At 42.9% G+C, this 24,226-nt stretch overlaps 1 protein-coding gene across 9 annotated transcripts in view; it reads right to left on the reverse strand.

The window, feature by feature from the left end:
* PDLIM5 (PDZ and LIM domain 5) overlaps positions 1-22,915 on the reverse strand; it is a 124,013-nt gene extending 101,098 nt beyond the window's left edge. For 6 of the 9 annotated variants that reach the window (XM_032685399.1, XM_032685398.1, XM_032685397.1 and 3 more), the window contains exons 1-2: positions 20,697-20,804; positions 19,877-20,012 (exon numbers count right to left, since the gene is read on the reverse strand). In XM_032685399.1, the coding sequence (XP_032541290.1) occupies positions 19,877-19,972 (96 nt within the window). In that variant the 5' untranslated portion in view covers positions 19,973-20,012; positions 20,697-20,804. Of the gene's footprint in view, positions 1-19,876; positions 20,013-20,696; positions 20,805-21,598; positions 21,710-22,806 lie in introns of those variants that run through there. The other 3 variants (XM_032685395.1, XM_032685394.1, XM_032685401.1) reach the window with 3 other exon arrangements.
* Between the last annotated feature and the right edge of the window lie 1,311 nt (positions 22,916-24,226).

The following is a 24,226-nucleotide window of genomic DNA, read 5'->3' on the forward strand; positions in this document are numbered from 1 at the left end:
ATCAAGCTGGCACGTCACTTCAACATGCTGCCTATAGATTATGTTACAGCTGTGCTTTATAATGAACCTTTGGCTTCATCTCCAGTTCTCTGGTGAAATGGAGCAGAGTGCCACAGCTTTGGGGTTTTAAGAATTACGGGAGTTAGTTAGTGCTTCTGCCAAATCCGGATGTGCAGAAGTATCCCAAAGGCAGTGAAAAATGCCATAGGTTCTTGGAAAAAGGTCTCACATTGAACAGAGCTAAACAAGCTGAGTTTGCAGCTGAATTTTACTATGTTTTATGGTCTCCTCATCCAGTCTACAGCTCCATTCTTCACTCTTTTCTAAATGTGAACAAAGGCCTCATTTTAATACAGAAGTAAAAAAAGCATTCAAAAGTATCCACCTGAAACATACTTAGCAAAAAAAGAAGGGCTTGGGTGCTTTCCCAGGGCCAGCCTCAGCCAGCAATGCAAGAGGTCAGAAGAGGCAGGGCAGGGAGAGCGCCAGTGCTGTGCCTGAAGGGCTGGGACTCCCACACCTGCGGCGCGCACATGGCATGACGCACAGAAACCCAGGCCAGGCAGGAGGAGGGACAGGCTGTGCCAAAGCAATGGCATTACCTGCACACATACTTCACCTTAAAGGGCAATGTAAAACCAGAACAAAGCACTGAAACATTGCAGACCACTGCTGCTTTATGGGGTAGGTAACAACCACTGTGCTTTCATCAGGTACGTGGAATGTAGCAGCCAAGAGGAGAAAAGACTTCTGACACTTGTTTGTGTTATTTGACAGTGAAATTCATCCCTTCTTGTTGGAGACCACAGTGAGGGAAAGGCCTTGAAAACACATAAACCAGGTTGGTTTTCACTGCATATTCAAGCACGACTTAGCAATCAACATTTTTTTGTGGTGCTGCCAGGTAGAACGGTCAGGCCACAGCAAACCACTGCACGTATGAAGCTGCCCTACAGGACACAGCCTGAGCCACACCTTCCCCAGAAGGTGCCAATGCAGATACTGCTTTTCCTCAGAACAAGCTTCCAGTCCTGGATCAAGAGTTATGGTGGGTGCTTGTAGGGACTGAATCTACCCCAAACTGAACAGCAATTCTCAGCTGTAATATGTAAATATATACTGCTCCTGAAGATTTTGGTGATAGGGCTGTGCTGAAAAATTTTTAAAGGCATGATCCCTGCAGGTATTTGTTATCACCTCTGTTTCAGGGCTGGTATGCATCAATAAAACCCTGGGCCTTGCATGACAGCTTTTCAGTGCCTGCTGGCAGCAGGTCAGATTGTACTTTGAACAAAAAAACTTAGTGTTGCAACATCTCTCGCCTCATCATTCTGCAGCACTAAAATAAAACATGCGGAGAGACATGCACATACACATTTTTTATGTCTACACTAAAAACTAATAAACATAAAAGCCTACTTATGTCAACATGACTCTGTTTAATCCTTGCAATAACTTACAAATTGGCTTTTCAAGAACTTTAAGACATTCTTGACTAAAGAAAAAAGCGTCTTAAATCAAGTTTCAAAGTTCATTAATAATTCAGAGTATTTTCTAAGGAGCAGCAACGTAAATTTTTCAGTGAACTGCTGATGAGGAAGAGCTCATTGAAAGACATCATCTCAAACTCCCCTTAAGGGTGTGACTGTTGTTGGTCTTTGCTTTTTTTTTTTTTTTGGTAGCCTGTCTTAAGTAATCTAAGATCTTTTTTTTTATTTTCCTTTTCCTGAAGCAAAAATATTTGCGTTCTGAAGAGAGCTCCAAGTCTTAGAAGAACTGGAGAAGAGAAACAAATTACAGTTTCGGCAGCATTCAAAAATAGCAGTTAAATGAAAAAGCAAGGCACATTTGCAAGGAAAATACCACCTTCTCATTTCAGCTTTGCTATAAAGGAAACAAGAAAAAAAATAGGGGAGAAGAAAAGTAGTAGAAGGTAAAATCATTATTATGATTGCTTACAGAAGGTGACCATTCCAGACCACGCATATGAATCCCAATACCTGCATGTTTGAGCACTAAAAATTCACCACCTGTTTAGATATTAAGGCATGATGGACAGTGATGACTGGAATCAGGTATTTGCCCACAAACAACACAAAATTTCTCCTATGCCCTGAAGAAACATAAAATATTCACTCAATAGCCAAATCAGCTCTATGACATATTCTTCATTTACCTGTAGGTTTCCGAAGCCAAAACACATTAATAAAAGCAAGCAAAATTCTCTAGAAAACCAAAGTTCTATTTATCACTTATGAAAATATTAATTTACTAGTATCAAAATACATTTTAACATGTGGAAGAAACAGGATTGTCTAGGCTTTTCTTTTCTCAGCAGTAACTCTTTGTAATCAGACTTCTGTTTGACCAGAATATTTAAAATTAAAGGTAGGTTTAGATTAGTAATTAGGAAAAAATTCTTCACTGTGACAGTGGCGAGACACTCGAACAGGGTGTCCAGAGAAGTTGGGGCTGCCCAATCTCTGGAAGTGTTGAAGACCAGGTTTGATGAAGCTCTGAGCAATCTGGTCTAGTGGAAGGTGTCCCTGTCCATGGCAGGGGGGTTGGAACTAGATGATCTCTAAGATTCCTTGCAACCCAATCCACTCTATGATTCTATGATTTTTCTCAAGTTTCACTTCAGGTTAGGATAAATTCCCTTCCACAAATTCACATATTCCAAATTTGCTGCAGCATGCAAGTCTGGAGTGTCCCAGAAAGTACCCCAAGAAGCCTAGGGACAAGGCAGCATGCCAGTGGAGATCCGTAATGCAGCAGAGATGGAAAGCATGAGCTCTATACTCAGAGACAATATACAGGAAATGCTCAAGTAAATTACTGTCAGGGTGAGCCAAAGGAGGAAAGTTCAGGGGGTATTAACATTTTTCTATCTGATGAAAAACAGACTACAAAAGGTATGAGAAACAGATTTGTCACTATATAGCTTTCTGCACACATCCAGCTGCCAGCAATGCTAAATGGCACAATTCAAAAAGGAGGCATTGTGCCAACTGCCATATTCCTGTATATCAAGAGTGAACCAAATAAAGAAAGGGAAAGATATTAAGGTTAGAGTCTCTCTTAAGGGAAATGTATGAATTTAATTTTTTCCCCACAACTTGTTAGTTAAAAATCCAAAAGCTAGTTTAACTTACAATATAGAGCCCTTTCTTGCACTGAAATCCAGTTTAAAAGTAAATGAATTAGACATGCAGATGGCCAATCAAAATTATGTCCCTCTGATAACTGTGTAGTACTGTGCTTACACAGTACAGCTTGTGTTCTGCTCTCAGTTACTCATTTTAAACAACAGCATATGGAGACAGAAGGTACATATCCTAGGCATCATTCTTTCTTCTCTGCAAAAAGAGATGTCACGAGTTTACTGTGCAGGTGACTGAGCACTGAAACAGATCACCCAGGGAGGTTGTGGAGTCTCCCTCATTGGAGATATTCAAGAACCATGTGCTCTGAGATGACCCTGCTGGAGCATGGAGGTTGGCCGAGATCCCCCACTGTAATCCCTTCCAACCTGACCCATTCTGTGATTCTGTGAATTCTTGAAAGATAAAGGAAACTCAAAAATTTCTTCACTGAAGGACCTGCTCCACTTAGCATGGAAGTTTGGATTCAGCACAATCATGATGGACAAATTACAGAAATAGTGTATCTATTCATCCTCTCATCTTTTTCACCTGGATATACTGCAGGCAGAAGAGGCCCACTACCCACTCCTTTCCATACACCGGTCTCAACCTCACTATTTCACTACTGTGCTGAACAGGGTACTGGGCAGCTTGTTCACACCTGCATGTTCAGCAATGGGAGAAGATAAATTAGCAGTTCAGTTTTGATTTTAAAGCATGGAGAGACCTTGTTCAGTGTTTCTGGTGAGTCACATCCAAGAAATTCACAAGGGCAATGCTCCCAGCTGCCCACTCCTCCCCACACTGCCAGAAGTAACCCCACGGCATGGCAGGTGACATGCTGGCTCCTTGCCTGCAGCACCCCACATCCCAGTGTTCAATAAAGTCCTGAGCAGGAAATTCCCACCACATCCCCACTTCTCCATCCTTTAATGTTCTGGGCCCACTGCAACTTGCAATGCCTCGTAAAAACTAATAGAAATATACTTCCCCCAGAGTGCCATCTGTCAGAGGATGTATGGCCAGTCTTCGCGAATGAAGATTTGGGAAAGGTCATTACCCTTCGAGCCTGCACAGTGGATTTTTTAGGTGAGACACAGTGTGCGCTGAGCTGAGCCCACCCTTTAATCCTAAGGTTCATCTGCCGGGGCCGAGCGAGCTTGGACAGTGGCAATGAGGTCCTCAGGACGTAGGTTTGTTTTTAGAGTGACCTTCTCTTAGATGGATGGCCTTACAGGGCTAACGAGCTCCATCTACCCGGGGGAGTTTCCCTGACCGGGAATCGAACCCGGGCCGCAGTGGTGAGAGTGCTGCATCCTAACCACTAGACCACCAGGGGTCCCCATCAGAGGATAATTCATTTACGAATTGGTTGAATGAGTTTCAGGGCACCAGGGGCTTCCTGGCAGGCAGGAAGAATTATTCAATTATTCCACACACTACCACCACCATCTCTTTTGCTTTACCTATGCTGCCACCAGAAACTGGAGCCACTGTTATTAATCAGCCCCTGTGCCCTACTTATTTTTGTCAAATTCTACCACACATGCCACATACTGTTTATTTCTGAAGATCTCTAGCAAGCCAGCTGCTCTGTAATTCACTTTCCTCTACCACATTTACATGAAACTGCATACACCATGTCCCAGTAAAACAGCTTTTAGACAGTCAACAACACTCTGGCCACTATGTAATTGATTTAAATACTTGGATTTGCTGCACCGTTTTCAGAAACTTGGAGATTTGACATGTTGTCTGTTTAATTACACACACAACCCAGATTATAAGAGATCTGTAAAAATTTGTTTTGGGAATTAGGAAAAAAAACCAAACATGAGAAAAATATTTGGCCCAGCTCTGTGCCCTAAAGTCCTGAAATATTTACAATGCTACTTGACCAGCTAGCACTGCCACCCTCACACATTCAAAAACCATGAGTCAGGCCCTAGAAATAAGGAGTGTTTTTTAATCTCACAATTCTAATGCCAAGATACACTCTGAGGTTTTGCTGGATTTTCCAACTTACTTTTCCTGAGTCTTCAATGCAACACTGAAGGATTATTTCGGTGACTTAAACTGAATTCACATTTTGATACAAGCACATGAATGCAAAGGACTGGGAGCTTAAAAGCAGTCCCCCCACAACAGTCCCCTCCCAAAAGTCCACAGTTACTCAAGAACAGCACCAGCAAGAGTAATTCTGGGTTCCTTCTATAATCTTGACTGAAGTGATCCTGGAAGGCCTGCTTTAGGAATATCACTCCAGAATGCAGGAAGACAAAAAGAGGTTGAAGACAGACATGGGTGGTCCTGAGTAATGTCCAGCTGGGGTTACTAGTGCAGATCTCAAAGCAGTTCCTTCCTCCGTATGGGATGACTGGCAAAACAAACTTGGCTCTGTTGTGCAGCAGTGTGGCCCCACTGATTACTTAGATTTTGGCTCCATTTTAGTTCAAGCCTTTCAACAACAACTCAACCTTTACCCTTCTCCCCAGCATGAAGAAAAGGAATGAGAAGATGGCCAAAGTGATATCTTCTGTGTGATTTTTAACCAACACTTCAAGACTCCATTTATTGATGAACAGCGACCAACCTGATGAAGTTGCTACTTTGCAGAGAAAGTTTAATATTATCACATTGTAACAGCTTCATGGGCACATGAAACCTAAACCCTCTCTGCTCTTATGAATCAAAATTGCCTGAAGCTGCTGAGTGAAGAAAGCCGCTTGTGTTGCCATGAACCTGAGAGAGCAGCAGGGACCTTGTAGCAGCCTTGGAAAGACAGACCCACACACAGGGCAACAAGAAACTGAAACACATAGTAGAGTCAGTTGAGACTGAAGACCAGAAGCCACCTGTAGATCCATTTTGTCACCTCATATGCAATGCCAGCCACGGAATTTTCCCTGAAGAAGCTAGCACTGTTTTTGAGCTTGAAACACAGAGCACGCATATGCTGCTAACAATGTCTATGGTTGTTCAGGAATCCAGTGGTACCCAAGTGCTCACAAAAGAGCATAAAAGAACAGCTCGTTTCTTGATGCTGAAGCTTTTCCTGCAACTGTACCAATAAGGCAAGAACTGCCATACAGCCCTGCTTTTCTGATTAAACAGAAACGCACTGCTGTGCACAATAAACCCAGGACATACTACACTCTGGCAAGGATTGGCACAGTAAGGAAAAATGGGAAGAAAAAGCACGGTTACAGACTTACAGTGCAGTACTAATGCAATTCAAAACAGAGGCAAGCTATCCCTGTAACTGTTTACACCCTCTGCTATAGAGAGTCCAAAGCTCTTACCACTTGTGACTTGGAGCTCTCTGACAAACATACTAGTTTTTTAGTTTGGTATGGTTTTTTGATACCTAGTTTTTATTATTCCTTTTATTCCTATCCTATCGTATTCTTTTTGAATCCTAAACTCTGTTAATGCCACAAGTAATAATGGTTCCTGAACTGCACTTCCCTTGAATAACTAACAGCAAAACCTCCTGCCAGACTTATTTCAGCAGTTAGAGAGAGGTTCTCAGGCTATGAAAAGTAAGGTCAAAAACTTGAAGGCAGTACAAATTGTGTTCTTGCAAAACTACCTTCCTCTTTCTGCTAAAAGAAAAACAGGCAACAAACTGAAAGATTCAAACCTATTTGGCAGAAACTCAAAAAAATGGCACTAGAAAACCAACTATGATTCAATATGAGTGGTTAGCTATCTCAAATGCTGAAGTGAGGTATTTCCTAATTGGTAATGCCCATTGTTACGCACTATGTTTCCTAGAATTGATACTAATATTACATGAATGTCATTCCATTTAAGTCTAAACTATTTGCATGCTGCCCCTCTCGAGGTATGCTTGTCCTGAAGCACAGCAGTTACCCATTCCACAAAGCTCATGTTTATCCCCTTATTCTGGATAATATTTTTTTCATGAGGGATTCCCTCTTATGAGGCCTCACCTCTCCCCCATATGCAGCCCCTCTCCAAGTTTTCAAGGTAATGAGTCTGTGCTGGAGGATAGAGGCTGACTTATACTAGGTAATCATCATCAGGGCAAAGCAGGACAGAGGAATCTCTACAAAACCTCATTTTGTACCATGGGAATATGTTCCTTACTAAAGAGAGCAACAGAAGTCAGAAAGTAGGAATGAGAGAATTACTGAGCTAATCAAACAGGCATAGATTAGGATATGCAATAAAAAAAACATGTATACAGTTGTGACAGAGGAGGCATTCAGAGTTACCAGAAGCACTGGAGGCACTCCATCCTGTTGATGAGGTCAAGAACCAGTTGATGTCAACCAGCATCCCAAATTGTGTACTTACACCCATGTGTCTCCATCACTATGCCAAAAGTGTGCCTTGCATTTGCAAGGAGGAAGCAGAGGGAGAAAACCTCAGCAGTTTAGCCTTCTGCAACAGTAGGAGGTTAAAAAGTAAAGCATCAACACCAACTGGTTTGCCCTAAATCCTTCCTTTGACTACTGTAATCAGAGCTTCCTGTGAGCAATTACCAGTTATTTCATCCCACACCATCCAAGACAGTTATAAAATGGTCTGGGCTGTCAACTGCAACTGCTGCAGTTTTCATCAGGTCAGGTATCAAAACAAATTAATTTAATTTGAAGTTTTAATAATCAGCAGTTTCTACACTTTAAAGTTCAAGTGTAGATGTGTCAATGGAAGAAAATACTCCCACAGAGCAGCTATTCAACTGGCTAGAGAGTATCACATTCCCTCTGACATAAGAGGGATAGTGATACTTTCATCCAGAGAGATATTGCAAGAATTCAAGTCTCCAAGTTTTAACTGCACACCTCAAGGAAACCATCTTTTGGGTTTCACATTGAAGGCGAATTGCATTTCTAGACAGATACACAAAATTTATTTTCAGTCAAAAAAGCCTACTCATCTATATTTTGTTCATAAGCTCAATAATTTTAGTAAGTGGTTCAGGAGCAATAGTTTTACCAAGCTACACAGGAAAAGGACCTTGTCTGAGGTACTAAGCTGTAGCTTAAGAGTGCAGTAATTGCATACTGCAAAGAGAGAGAAGAGGATGGAGAATCTCTACAGCATTTCCAGACCATGGAGTAGTAAAGCTGCCACACACCTAACATGCAAAGACTCCTTATCTCCAAATGCTACTACACCACTTGATGTTAGCCCTAGAGTTTTAGCGGTGAAGATTGACTGGCCAGTCAAAGGTCTGTTACTGTTTGAGCTCTCAGGATGTCATACAAATTTCTCCGCTAGTCAGTTCTCTTATGGCTGTCAATCACTGGCTAATACATCTTTGAGAGAAAGTTGAAAGTTGTCTGGGAAAGGTCAGTTGTCTCCTCCAAGCAAGTCAATGCTTCTTTCCTTCTGGTAACAGTCTGAAGGCCAAAAACTGTAGGGTGCTGAGAGGTAACGTGCATCAACACAGGCCGAGCCTTAAGCAAGAGTCACCTTATGGAAACAACCTGTACGCCTAAAATTACACTTCTGCTCAAGTGTTTTTGCAGTGCCAAGACTTGGGTTTTCAGCATTTACAGGATTACACTCAATTGCACAATACCAAATTAACTTAATTTAAAAATTGAATATGCTCTCAAAGGAGATTCATGTAAACCCCTGGTACAATGACTTTTGCTTATGGTCAGTTCTCAAAATACAACAGCTGAAAAGTGGAGAGAACAGACTCTATCCGTAGCTGACAAAAGCTGTAATTTAATAAGCATTCAGTGACAGTTTTCACAGCTTAGTATGCTGACAGACATGTCCTAGCAAGTCTGGCTTCACCACTTCTAGCCTGTATTGTCCCCAGGTATCTGCCCTCACCACTGTGACAGCAGCCTCAGCTCCCGCCACCAAGCCTGTTGGGCTGAGTGAACCCCTGCTGCACCAGTCCCACCTACTGTCCTGGCTTAGGGCATGATGGAGGAAGAGTTCCATCTGTAAAGCTGGCTTTAAGCTCCATCATGAAGATGCAAGCATAGGTTTTCTTCTGACAACCTTCTTTAGCCAGTGATTACTACTGTTTAAAGCCTTAAAAGCCTTCCATTTCCCTAAGTAAAGGCATTAGGCATTAAGTAAAGAAAATAAGAGCAGCACAGAAGGCATTGCTTAGATACACAAGCAAGTTGAAGACAAACAATCCCATTAGTCTACCACTCCATGTCTTTCACAATGCGATACTATGTCTAGAACCACAAAGAGAAGGGGTAGAAATCAGTGTCAAAGTAGACACACATTACCCCCACCAAAAAAAAAGAAAACCAAAACAAACCCATACCCCCCATCAATTTTGAACTCTTACATCACAGGAAAGAACAAAAAGTTTTGCTTACCAGCAGTATTGGACTCAGAACTACACCTGGCTTGTCATACATAAGACACACATTGTAAAGAAAAAACTTTAATAGCAGATGTACTATAAACTTTGAGACTGAGCTGCTCTGCTTGGCAGAGGAAGCATTTAAACAGCAAAGCTGGTCTGTTTGATTTTTTTTCAAGGTTATTGAACAAAATGTTATAGAGTTTCCATCAAGGTGATATAATCTTTTTTAATAACAAAAATGCATCTTTAACTGTGCATTTTTTACGTTTGCAGCATTTTGCCTTTGCCCTACAGAATTCTGTTTTAAAAATCTCAAATGGTATTGCTACCAATACATCACCACACTTAAAGAGACACTTTGATCATTTTCTCCACAGCCTGAAAGAATTTTGGGTGTAAGAATAACTAAAGATCATCTAATTACATTCATAAATACAGAAGCTTAGCAAACACGGAGGTTTACCCTTCTGAAATTGATACAATCTACATTAATCCAGGCTTAGGATCTAAATCACTCGTCATGCCTTCAAAAGAACTATGAAATAATTAACACAAAATAAAAGTTTCTGTTGCCTTTCCGTGGTAAGTTCTTCACATTGTTCTATTACTTGTTAGGGAAAAAACTAGATACTGTGTTAGGTCATTCCTTAATATAGACCAGGATAAGTCAAACTTCTTTCATATCCAGTTAACATGCAAACCATTTGACCTTTCCAACAGGACTACTAGAGATCTGGCAAGATCCACATTTTAGCCTATGGGACTTCACACAAGGCATTACATTTTACTTTAGGGCTTTGCTACAGCCACAGCTGACAGCAGTTGCAAGAGTTCATATGTTAAAATACTTTCAACTATCTCTTGCTTTTACTTTACTAAGCTTAACTGTTTAAGCTGAAGTTTCCATTGAAAGATTAACTCAAAATGAGACGGTAACTATAAAACTAATCTAAAGTGGAAAAATATTATGGACTATTCTAGCCTACAAGTCTCTGTGCTCTGTGGCTGCTTATTCAGTAGTTTTGGTGTAAAGTATAGTTTATTCCATTGGTGCAGCACTTACTAATCTGCTTTGAGAGTGTGCATCACAATACAGCCATCAACTTATAGGATACTATTTTGTCCCCCTTTTACCTCTCTACTTGGGACAGCATACCCAAGAGACTACATAAAACTGCACTGGTGTCTTGAAGTGACAAAAGATGAAAAGCTACCATGTGGGGGACACCACCCATTAAGTGACAGTGTTGAAAGGTGAGTGATGAATGAAGCAGATAAACTGGAAGAGATGGAGGGAACTCATGTCAGCTCTTCTAAGAAAAGATAGTACATCTCTCTGCAAACTCAGTCTGGGGACCTTGTATAGTAAGGGAACCTGAAGAGGTACTTCTGTCATATTTTCAGTACTGTTACTGGCCTGAAAACTTGAGTCATTCGAAGACTCGTGTAACACTGGCCTTAGCAGTGGCCTCCTTTCCTTTTGTCTTTATTCTTGTAACAGCCACCACTAGAAGCAAACATACTTGATGGAACAATGGGCTGAGGTCAACTGTATGAGGTTCAACAAGGTCAAGTGCTGGGTTCTACACTTGGGTCACAACTATCCCATGTAGTGCTACAGGCTAGGGACAGAGTGGCTGGAGAGCAGCCAGGCAGAAAGGGACCTGGGGGTGCTAGTCAACAGCAGCTGAATATGAGCCAGTAGTGTGCCCAGGTAGCCAAGAAGGCCAATGGCATCCTGTCTTATATCAGGAATAATGTGGCTAGTAGGATTAGGGAAGGGTTCATCCCCCCACATACTCATCATTGGTGAGGCCACATCTTGAGTCCTGTGTTCAGTTTTGGGCCCCTCACTACAAGAAAGATATTAAGGTGCTAGAGCATGTCCAGAGAAGGGCAACAGAGCTGGTGAAGGGTCTGAAGCACAAGTCCTATGAGGAGCAGCTGAGGGAGCTGGGGTTGTTTAGCCTGGAGAAAGGAGGCTCAGGGGGACCTTATTGCTCTCTACAGGTACCTGAAAGGAGGCTGTAGTGAGATGAGGGTCAGCTTCTTCTCCAAACAAACAAGCTATAGAACAAGAGAAAATGGCCTCAAGTTGCGCCAGGAGAGGTTTACACTGGATATTAGGAAAAATTTCTTCACCAAAGGGATTATCAAGCACTGAAAGAGGCTGCCCAGGAAAGCAGTTGAGTCACCATTCCTGGAGATATTTAAAAGACATGTAGATGTGGACACATCTACATGGTTTAGTGGTGGACTTGGCAGTACTGGCTTAACAGTTGGATTTGATGATCCTATAGGTCTTTTCCAACCTAAGTGATTCTATTCCTCATATTTGTTCAAACAAATCTCAGCTTCAATTTTCATTCTTTATGACCACTGGCAGGAAGAATATCACCTTTCCCATATTTCTACTGCCTTAGGCATATGAGACAGTTTTCTCTCACACTTTCCCTTATATTGATAACAAGAAATCTATTCTTAAAAAGTCAAAACAAACTGAAAAAAAAAAAAAAATCCCACAATGTTATCTCCTGGCTTCATACCAAAGCCAAACAAACAAACCTTTCAACACTATGTCTCTTCTCACAATGCCTTTTGATAGCCATCGGCCAATGAATAATGAGAAAAACAGTTACACTAAAAATAGCATCTCCAAATGGTGGGGAAGTCGACAGAAGCTGTCAGGCCTCCAGGGCCAGATACTTGCAAAGAAAACATGTCTAATTTTTTTGCAGTTACTATTCAATAAATGGTCCTGCTTTTTGGCCTCTGGAAGGACTGCCAATTTTGCATCTGCTCTGAACATCTAATCAGAGTTTATTTTTTCACTACATCTGTCTTTGAGAAATGGATCTTGCAAACAAATACTTTAGTTTTTCCATCATGAAATATTTAGCTTGTACTCCTCATACTGTAACTAAACTGTCACTTATAAGGGGAAAAAGAGGAACCAGCATTTTTTAATGTGAAAAGAATGTGCTCACACATCACATCAGATATCCCTCAGCTACAAGCTCTTTGGTTCCTTTTTCTCCTGGTACAGCCAGCTTCACTTTTGCGGGAATGACATCAGTAGAGGAACTATTTTTTAAAAAGTTAGCTTCCTACTCAGTCTGAGGAGGCTGTCTGACAAATAAGGTCAGAAAGAGACAAGATGCAGACACTTTCCTTACGCCTTCTCTTCCCCACGCCCTCCCTTCTTCCCAAGCACACTCCAGTGCTGGTCTGTCTTGTTTTAAACTGCATAGCAGAATATACAGGGGAAGGAAAACAAATGGTATGGGGAAACATAGCCCTTTTCCCAATTTTCAGCACAAGGAGGTTTAACAGGAGTGGGAAAAGAAGCAATCGGGAAATTACATGCGTACCAACTCATCTCTCTTTCCACCTTCAAATTAAACCGAGGTGCTCTCTAAAGGAGACTGTTGCCTGCGGGCAACTCTGCAAACTCCAAAGCACTAACTATCACTCTTAGGACATTTAGAACACTTGTTCATATTAAGCCACTTGTGCAGCTGGGAGCTTTTTAATTATCCAGAGAAAAACCTCTGCTCCTTCAGGACTAAATACAGAGAGGATACAAACTTTGGCACTGGTAGTTCATTTGTCATTCTCAGTGTATTTTTCAGTAAACCACATCTTGTAAACAGAATTAAACAGACCAGAATAACACTTCTTGTTTGGTGTCTTGGCAAATCCCATTCATTTCATAAGCACTAATAGCTCCAGTAAAATAGAGCATTTGCTGCCCTAGGAGCAGCATCAATGGGTAAGTGCTGCGCCGTCCGACAGTGTCTCTGACCCTGTGTCACAAAGTTACAGAATTACGGAATGGTTGGGGTTAGAAGGGATGTCTGGAGATCCCAGTTCAATCCTGCTACTACAGCAGGTTCACTTACAGCAGGTAGCACAAGATTGTGTCCAGGTGGGTTTTGAATATTTCCTGAGATGGAGACTCCACAACCTCTCTGGGCAGCCTGTTTAAGTGCTCTGTCACCCTTGAAGTAAAGATTTTTCTGACATTCAGATAGACCTGCCTGTGTTTCAGTTTGTGCCAGTTGTTCCTTGTCCTGGGCACTCCTGAAAAGAGTCTGACACCCATCCTCTTGACACCTGCCCTTAAAATATGTCTTCTCCAGGCAGAACAGGTCCAGCTCTCCCAGACTTTCCTTATAAAAGAGATGTTCCAGTCCCCTACTCATCTTCACAGCCCTTCATTGGACTCTCTCCAGTAGTTCTTTATCTTTCTTGTACTAAGGAGCTCAGAACTGGACACAATACTCCAGATGCAGCCTCACCAGGGCTGAGTAGAGGAGCAGGATCGTCTCCCTCTTCCTAATGCACCCCAGGACACCACTGGCCGCCTCAGCCACAAGGACACACAGCTGGCTCATGGACAGGTTGTTGTATACCAAGACCCCCAGGTCCTTCTCTGCAGAGCTGCCTTCCAGCAGGTCAGCCCCCAGCCTGTGCTGGTGTAGGAGGTTATTCTTCCCCAGATGTAGGACCCTTCATTTGCCTTTGCTAAACTTCATTAGGTTCCTTTCTGCCCAGCTCTCCAGCCTATCCAGGTCTCACTGAACGGCAGTACAGCACTTCAGGGTATCAAACAGTCTTCCCAGTTTTGTATCATCAGCAACCTTGCTGAAGGCACACTCTGTCCTTTCATCCAGGTCACTGATGAATAAGTTTAGCAGGACTGGATCCAGTACTGACCCCTAGGGAACGCTGCTAACTACAGGCCTCTAACTGGACTCTGCACCACTGCAATTCAGCGGGCTCTCAACCCACCTCAGTTGCTGTAGTGGAATAAGATTTCAGCTGTATTTTGTGCAGACCATCACAAATACAGCTGTATTTTGTGCAAACTCAGTAATAAACCAAACCAGCATAGCAATGCCATCAGCTGCCAGTTAGGGCTTAGTTAGTAGTTCTCGGTAGCTACCAGGACGAAGCGAAAGTTACTGACACAATTATCACTGGTCAGACCAGCAGTTGTTCTAGTGCTTCTCTCTTATTTCACATGCCTGCTTGAAAGACAATTTCCCCAGCCCCCCACTATAATAACTTTTTTCATACTTACACAAAACTTGATTTTACTGGAAATGACACATAATTCACACAAACACAAGAGCAAGAGATTCAGACTCTAGTCAGTCAAAGCTGACATGCCCTAGGTCCATTCAAAGCATCATTTTCCTTTATTCTCTTCTCACTGTTTTCACAGATGTTAATGACTTTAAACAGCTTGCTTGGAAACATTAAGAAAGCCAGTGGCCAAACCCCTGAATAAGCAACCACAGTGCAAAACCAATCACAGATGCTTCATCCATGTGGACAACTTGCTGGGTAACCATGTATGTACATGGGCAAGAGGGAAAGCAGAGGAGACAACTCCTCTGCTAGTGACCTCCTGACACCAGCATAAAGAATGTCAGCAAGCTCATGTGGGATGAATATTGAGCAGCTGATGTGTTGTACTTTTATTCCTAATTCATCTCAAGGTGGGCTGCTCTTCCACCTACTCCATGGGTGTACTGCTTGCTGACAGATTTATTGTGATGAGTTTTCCATCAACTATAAGATTGCAACTTCAACACAGAAAAACGTACCTGAAACAGCTGAAATAATTGAAAATTGAAAGCATGCAAAAATAAGGGGTTATTTCTAAGGGGGAGAGTAGTGGTTGTTTGTTTTGGGTTTTTTGAGGAAGCAAATGACCAGTGAAGCAGAAAGAAGTGGCGGGGGGGAGGGTGGGCAGGGACCACACTGAAAGAAGTTGCAGTAGAAAAACTGAGCTGTCAGTCAGGCCAAGCATTTCAACATGACCGTATTCCATTTAATTCCTACAGGAAGAGAAAGACAAATAGAGAAACACCTTCTGAAGGACAATAGCTAGAGCTGCCTGTTTTGAAGGAGAATAGCTAGAAGATTCAACAAGAAAGTAACTTAAAAATACAAGAAAAAATCCTAGGTATTTGCATTAGGTGGGAAAGTATACTGCATATAGGTTACCTTACTGTTCAAACTATAGCTTTGTTTTAGTATTTCCTTGTTTCTAGTGGTAAACTTTGCCATAAAACAGAGAGAAGCTCCATTTAGAGACTATACCACAAAAATTTTGATAAGCTACAAACATATCAAGGACACATTTGGAACAAATATCCAAACCTCTCACAGATCATCCCAACATAATGAATACATCACCAATACTAAACACTATTTATTTCAATATTCAGAGGACAGCAGTTTTGACAATTCTAATGCTAGTCATGCTTACTAAGTTTATTCTGGTTATGTTAATTAAGCATTGGGAACTAACCAAGTCCCAAAAAATTAAAGCAACCATAATGTTAATCCAAACTATAATGAAGTGCGGATAGTTTTAAAAGCTACTGCATTGCACCTAAATAACACAGATCATGTTGTAGGTACCATAGACCCCAAATTCTGTAAATACAATATTTAGCAAGCCCAAGAGCTACTTCAAGAATCCTACCTAGTAGTATGTATAGAGTACCTTATTTCCAAAACTGCATTTCTTTTTTTTTTTTCTACTGAATGAGAATAAACTCTTGTGCAAACAAATCTAGGAGGTAAAGTGTAGACCAACATTAGTCCCAAACTGAACATATTCCATGTCAGTGGGATTTAGCCCAGGCCACAAATCTACATGGATATCACCAGATCCACTATTATTGGCAATCATGACCAAAAGTCTTTTTTTAACTCATCTGATGTTTAGCAGAATATCCTGAAACTTGGAAATAAATTTTGTTTGAAAATAATTGAGAAACAAGGAGGACCCATGATGTAATTCTTGCAGTGTAGCCAACACTCAGTGTTGGGACAATATGTCTCAAATCTACCAGATAGAGGTGAAGATGTCTATTAAGTAGCTGACTTTTCAGCCATCTGTGTTATTCAGAAGCAATCCATTCATTCATGTGACAACAACTGCATTATGACAAATGTCATTTCACATGACTACATATATTACAGGGAAAAAGTCTGAATCTTAAGCATTTCCTACAATGGTTACTTTACAGCTAGCAAATCATAAACCTTGCATGTCAGCAATTTGTTCTTATCTGCTCTAGTTTTCCTTTTTTTTTTGTTTTTGTTTTTGCATCACAGCATAGGTCTTTAAGGAATGAGGAGAACAGTTGCTTCTTTAACACAAACCACCATGTGGAAAAAGTGAGAGCAGCAACTCAGAATAATCTAAGTTTGCATACCTTGGCTCTAGTAATTTCTACCTTCTTCACTGTGAGCTAAGTGCTCACAGTTTGCAATCTCTCCTTATACAAGTACCACCTCAGAATTAACTACCTGGAAGCCCTACAGTACAGTCACTTGCAGTGGCCTGAGACACTTTAACACTTGGCTGTTAATAAACCTTAGCCCACCCTTTATTCCTGATTACTTTCAGAGCAACTTCCTTCCCTCCAGCCCTTCTTTCACGAGAGCCATATTGTCCATCACGCTCCCATCACTGCTCCCATACTGCTTCACACTGTTGAAGTCCAGCCAGATACGTAACAAGTACCACCTGCACTTGTGTTGTACTGATATATACAGACTAACTGTATATACTTCATATATGTACATGTAACTGTGTGTATACATAGTATACACTTATACTGATAAAACTGTACTAACTATAAGGCTATATCCCCAACATCACATGTATCCCTTCCCTTGAAATGTGCACAGCTGTTAAAGTATACAGATAACTTCAAAGAAGGCAGAGAGCTCTAGCAATTGACTGACATAGCCCTGCAATAACTGCTGCTATTGGTTATGATGTTGCAACTAATCTGCAATATACTAGCTTATGAAAAATCAAATGTTACTGCTACCCTTGCACTACTGTTACCCTGTCACACATTAGCCAACCATAAGAATTTCATCTGAGAGCACAAAACAGGCTCCTTTTTCTTTACAGAGGGAACAAGGAATGCGCCCATTTAAACTGCATTCTGTACAAAGTGGAATAACTTACTGAAAACTTTCTACAAGGAACCATGAGATCTTAATTTGTTCAAATCATCAGGGAAGAGATTAACTTTTCAGATAAACAGCTTTAGAAACCAGTGTATTATCTGTGCTTCATAAACTATACTTTATTTAAACTTAATTTCAAAAGTTTAAACTAAAGCAGGAAATTAGCCCTCAGTAACCCAGCCAGATTCATCTTCAGCATCTAGAGGACAAATTAAAAACAAAACAAAACCAAATAGTCCTCTTTGCCAAGGAACATAATTCTGCTGCCTCATTACTGTTTTGCTAAAATAATTTAATTAGCAGCCTTCGGATACAGGAAGGAATTTATGCTACATCAGGAAAAGAAGGGCTGGGGGGGGGTGAATTGTACACACTGTTCTAGCATACCAGGAACATGGTGTTGAATTCTTCCGGCTATCGGGCCAAAGCTGGACTGGCATGCCAGAAGTAAGCATTTTTTTGATCCAAAGTAGGTGGGGTTAAAAAAAAATAAAATAAAAAAGGCACCAGGCAGTCTAATACTTACATACGCTTAACTGCGAGTAGGAAGAAACAGCTCACCTGAAGAGCAGTGCCGAGGTATAGTAAGTGAATTAGATACTGTGCTTTCCCCACCCGTGCACAAATTAAAGTTCCAAAACCACACTGGTCCCCATCTTTCATTATGTTCTGCTCTTGTGGGCACTGACATTTGTCATTCGGGAATCCCATAACTGAGGCTTTTATAGGTAGCTATTTAGGCCAATTCCCCCAGGCTACTCCATGCAACAGCATATTCGATTCCTGCAATAAAGTTGTAGTCTAGGCTAATTTCAACATATGTTTCCTCTTTTAGTCCTTACAGCAGGACTGCACTCTAGATCTCCAGAACAACAGAGGCCTCTACAAAAAAGTATTATTCTTTCCTGAAACTGGTTGTTTAGTATGGCTTACTGCCTGTAGTGCCTAATTTCTAGTCAGCATCACTCACAAGGACCCTGTGCAGACAAGGTCCTATGCTTTTGCAAATCTTTGTCATGAAAGCCCTTCTACCATCAAATCAGAAGAGAGCTATCTGCATGCCCAGTTCAAATTTCTCATTAGTGTACGAGTAACAGCTACTCAACAAGAAACCGAGTTACAGTTTAGCTTGAAAGTCCCTGGAATTCAGGAATAAACTGCTTCTCAACCACTTTTTGTCTCAGATATCAACTGTACTCATCTGTACAGAGGCATTTCTGCAGCTCTCCAGTCCATTTTAGCCATATGAAAAGAATTTTGCAGAGCCAAACTGTATTTTATCCTCACCAACATAATCCATGGGTGGATAGGATAAGCCAAGTCTAAATGAACTGGCAGAGTTTGTATCGCTAGTTAAGATTAGCTAAAAATATCGCCATGATGCATAAACCCAAATAGAAACCTGCTCCATCTACCAGAGTAGTATCAATTCTGCAGTCCCAACAGGTGTAAAAAATAATTCATCTTTGTCACTAAACTACACGAATATGTAGGAGGAAGAGAGCTGTTGACAGAGAAGGGGCATTTGTACACAAATTCAGATTTAAAGGCACCAGGGTACAGAGCCATCAGAAGCCAGTTTCTTCACCCAGAGATTTCCAATAATCCAAGAAGCTCAATACCGTAAAGTTTGTCCCTATGTTTTACGTGCAAAGTGCTTCAGCCGTCTGAGAAAGGCTTTGAAACTCAGCCCACACTGAAACACAAGCCTTCCCTGAAAACACAGTTTTAAAGTAAAAAACTAGTTAGACAGTGCCTGGGTACAAGGATCATATTTGTTTTGACTTAGTTCCTCAAATCCTTTGAATACCAGTTCAGAGCACATACTCTATAAAACACTCATGAGAAACTGGCACGTTCACTCAGGCACATATTGATGAACTGCTATTTACAACTACTGTCATTTAAGTACCTTTTTATTGCAAAGAGTAGGATTTGTAACAACAGACACAGAAGATCCTCAAGCAGCTAAGAGCTGCTGAACAAACAAGGGTAATAAAAGTGATTTTTTTCCCACTGCTTCCCACTTGAACACCACAGCCTCAGCCCCGAACAGTAAATTGCTTGCTTCCTGTCAGCCTCCAACTTCTGCATCTCTGTTTTCTGGATGGGAGCAGGGAAGGCAATTCAAGGGTAGTTTCTTTTGTTTGTTGCATAAACAAGTACAGATAAAGCAACCATTTCAAATGAACCAGTCCTTCTTAGGATAATTTTCTTGGAGCCTTTATACAATAAAGTTTTATTTTCCCAGCTCAAACACCTTCTCCGACCCCCAACAGTCCTTCATGCCACCGGGCAAGTTGAGCCCCAGTCTCTGTAATTAATGGCTTTGTCTGAAGGTTGTGGTTTTGCCACAGCATAACAGATACCCACATACAGGAAAAGAATTGAATGCACTTACTCGAGAAATAGACAGAGGGACATTGAAATCCTTGCCCCCTTGAAGTCTGAAACCCCAGGGAGCCGGCCCAACCAAAGACACGCTGTAGTTGCTCATGATGTTTAGTATTCAAGGACCAAATCCAAGGAACTGATGCCTGCAGAAGAGGATTAGAGTTTTAATTTAATGACGATAAAAACAAAAGGTACTGTTTGCCATTTTGAAACCTCTCTTTCTTTGGCTGTATTCCCCTCCCCCAAAATCAGCCAAAAACCCTACACCAGGTCTGTCATTGTGCTTTTATTCCTCACATGTTTTCCTCCATAGCTTAGAAAGAAACATAACTAGGGAACGGGTAATATGGACTTGGAGAACTTACAGTGCCAAAATATTTGACAACTACTTCTTAGTAACAAAACAGTGTGTGTGGCAAAACTCACACAACATTAAAGCTCATCTTTAAAAAAAGTCAATATTGAGAGAAGCATGAACTGATATATCCCTTAAACCCGAGTATGGAAGGCATTAGCACTACTGGCATATTCATTTCTAACAAAATTAATATCATATGCTGCCATGTCATCAGCTCAAAGCTTATTTCTAAATACAACAATGTCAAAGCATCCCAACTTTGAAGTTAATCAGAAGAAAATAAAATCCCTGTGAGTTTTTTATTTTTATAGCATAGCTTCAAGTGGTAGAACAATGTCACAGACAAAACAGATATTAAAACCAGCCCTCAAATGAAAGCTGTGAACTAAAGCAAAATATCCACAGCCACAACTCAGTGCTAAGCAAAACCCATACATCTCCCTCTCTACAAATGTGGGCGACAAATTACCTTTAAAAGGCAAGCGAGGCACTTAATTGCTGTTCAGCGTCAAAAGATAAGGGCTTCAGTTTCACCTCAGATAAGCGATGTTACAATGACATCTTAGGTAGTGGATGCCGTCTATTTTTGTATAGTTGAAGCCAGGCAGGAGCACACCAGGGCGGGCTGGTGTAAGACTACACCGGGGCACAGCCAGATTCCATACTCGTATAGGGACATTTAAGGTGGACCTTCAGTCAAGCAGCAGCGAGTTGGCTGCAAACCCCACCGAACTCTTCAAAGCCCGGTTTTAGCTGTTCATACACTGCAGGGCGGGGAGCTGTGTCAGTTTTTTCTAGGTGGTGGATTTTTCTCAAACACAGCCCACCCTCAAGGACCACGAAAGTAGGGCTGTCGCACAGCCCCCGCCGGCACAGGGATGTCACTCCCCAACAAAGCCACCCATAACACACCTTTCTGGGTACACCTCCAATAGCAGCAGAAATCCACACTGCTCAGACTTGGTTCTAAATCAAACAGTGAACTTGATTCACATCGACGGCCACTCAGGTAACCAGAGCAGGGCTGCTGGCATTGGGCAGTACCAGATACATATTAGGAAGCATAATTTGGAGCTTGTAACAGAGGTGCCTGTGTACCTGGGCCATTCCCAACCTGCCCCTGCCAGCTAGCATCCAGCAAAGGGATAGCTCTGACCCCAGGCACTGACTCAACACACCACTGAGCTCTCATGTGGCTAAAGAGGAAGAAAAGTCCCCACCAAGTTTGAGATAGGATTTTTAGGGGGCTTGCTCACTACTAAAGTGAGAACTAAGTTTTTTAATTGCCCTGTGCAAGGAACTACTGTAAAAAGAAGATTTAAATTAGTCACAGATTTCTTTCTGCATAAGAATACAAATACTTTTCACTACCTTTAAATGAAATCCACTGCAGTGACAGGTCACTGTAAACTATGAGACTGCAGAAAAGCAAACCACATCTAGTGACCAGCACACATGCAGTTGTTCGGCACAGGCAGAAGGCTTTACTTGTCAGCTGAAACGAAAGCACTCGTTTGTTTGCTTGTTTGTTTTAAACTGAGAAACAACTAGTTACAACTACAGACATAGAAAAGAAATTTAATTATACTGGAAAGGATACTGTTCTTTTGCATTTGCGGTAACTAGAAATAGGAGACTGCATGCTGAAATACTGTGCATCACTCTCAGCATCACTCATTTTTCCTTTCTCATCCCCTTAATTCTGACATGTCTGCATCTCTAGGCTTACAGATACACCAGGAAGGAACAGCAGACGAAGAAAATCCATTCAAAGTTTTATTTAAGTAATTTCCTAAAATATGTCAGAGCAACAGCTAAGAGAAAACACTTCAACCCACCTACCCCGCTTCACGTGGGGAGCATTGTGAAAACACACCAGCTAAGGGTCAAATTGTGCAACTCTCCTTTAGATGATCAAACGTTCGGTTGATCTACTTCTGGAAGGGTGAATTTCAAAATCCAGGCAGAAACGCCGGCCTGCACCACTGCCGGCCAGGACACAGAGCAGCAGGGACGCAGCAGTGCCCAGCGGGGCTCTCCGGCCCCCCCCGGGAAAAATTGCTGTGCCGGAGGAAGGGCTGAGGGGCAGCGCTAGCACAAGCTCCTGTACTCCGCGGCACCTCCTTTGCACAATTCGCCGCGACGAGTTGCCTCAGGGCCACCGCAGGCTGGGGGGACCAGACACCCCACGCCAGCCCCGGTCTCGGTCTCGGTTCCAGGCACTCCAGAGGCACCCCAGCGTGCAGCCCCACCTGTGCCACAAAGCCCGGGGACCGGGGTACACCAGAGCCCCATGCCCGAGCAGCCCTACGGGAACCTCAGCACGGTCGGCTCAGGGCAAGGAGCCCCACGGGTGTCCCGCAGCCCGGGCTCCCCGAGGCGCTGCCCAGGGGCATCCCCGCCGGGCGCTCCGCAGCCGCGACCGACTGCGCGCCCCCGCTCACAAAAATAAAATGAAAAGAAAATAAGCACCGTGAAGCTTTAAAAACCGCGTCCAGCCGACCGACTTTTTGCTCGATCCCCCCTTTCCCTTTCCCCACCCCCCACCCTGTTTTTTGCCGCCCCCGGCAGTCACTCACCCGGCGGCGAGGCACAGCGCGGAGCGGCGAGGACACCCGGAGCGCGTCTCGTCTGGGAGGCGGCAGCTCCGTCCCCCCGGTCTTGTTTTCACTTCCGTCTCCCGCCGCTCCTCCCCTGGCCCGGCCCGGCCCAGCCCTGCCCGGCAGACACGGGATGGGACGGGACGGCAGAGCGGGGCAGGGGCCGGAAAGGCTCAGGGGCGCCGTTCCCCACTTTTATTGGGTTTTGGTGTTTTGATAGTAAAACGCTCGCTTTCACTCAGCTTTGCTTTACACACAAATAGGTCAAAGCGCACCTGTGAAACGCAAGGGCGAGCGGGAAGGGGCTGATCCCGTGTGCCGCTCCAGCTCCTGCTCCGAGGGAAGGAGCTGCTATGCCGGGCAGAGAGGGGGGAAGCTGCTAGGGCAGCCTGCAGCAGAGCAGGAGACCTTGCAGAAAGAGGCAGTTTGGTTTATTTAATGGGGAGTAATGTGAGGGCTGACAGGGATGTACTCGCCTCCTGAGTGAATCAAAGTGGGGAACAGCAGCGAGGCAGAAGAGCTGTTCGAGTTAACAAAAAACGCTGGCACAAGAACAAACAGGTATAGAGTAGCCATGGATAAATTCAGCTGAGAAATTAGAGGGGATCTGCCAGCAAGGAGGAAAGGAGGGTTTCTGGCATGGCCTCTCCGTAGGAGTGAGTGCAAGAATTGAAACAGGTTCTAAGCTGATGCTTGATCAGATTATCTTATACAACTGTTTCTTTAACACAGAGACAGTCCATTTGACAATCTGCAAGCCTGAAGCAGGGCAAGCTGGCTGGGAGAGCATGCTGCTGGGCTTACCAGTGCCAGCCACGGCCACCGCTTTGCAAGAAGTGGGAACAGGGCGAAGATGAAGTGACAGCACTTCTGTGTTGTGTTCAGCTGCACCTCACGGCTAGGTGAGGCTTGAGGTTCCTGCCGTACTTCATGTGCATCAGAAATCATTACAAGTAAAAACGGCTGTGAAAACAACGTGCATGTGGTTAACAGTACCATTAGTAGTACCATTCAAAGGATTTCAGTCCCCTCTGCAAGCATGGATTTACTGGGGAGGAGTGCAGGAAGAAGCTTTAAATTCTATTTATCACCAGCCAACACAATACACAGTCCTCATAATGGATGGCCCCGCCATTCGCCCCTGGCCCAAAAGCACTGTCCCTTGCTCCCTTTGTCACCTGCTCAGCTGAGAGGCTGTGTTTGGCCCTGCTGTGCCCATTTCACAGGCTAACCTGAGTGGGACCCCTCAGACTGGAGGTGATGCTGGGTTAGGAGACACATGCCCTAGATGCCTGGGTGTGCATGAAACCAGGTCATGTCCAGTCCTCTGAACTCTAGTTACATCAACCATAACAAGGGTATTTTAGCATTGTCCCACCTCATTGTGTGTCTTCTAAGT

This window comes from Chiroxiphia lanceolata, chromosome 4 (genome assembly GCF_009829145.1).
Source record: "Chiroxiphia lanceolata isolate bChiLan1 chromosome 4, bChiLan1.pri, whole genome shotgun sequence".
Classification (NCBI taxonomy): Eukaryota; Metazoa; Chordata; class Aves; order Passeriformes; family Pipridae; genus Chiroxiphia; species Chiroxiphia lanceolata.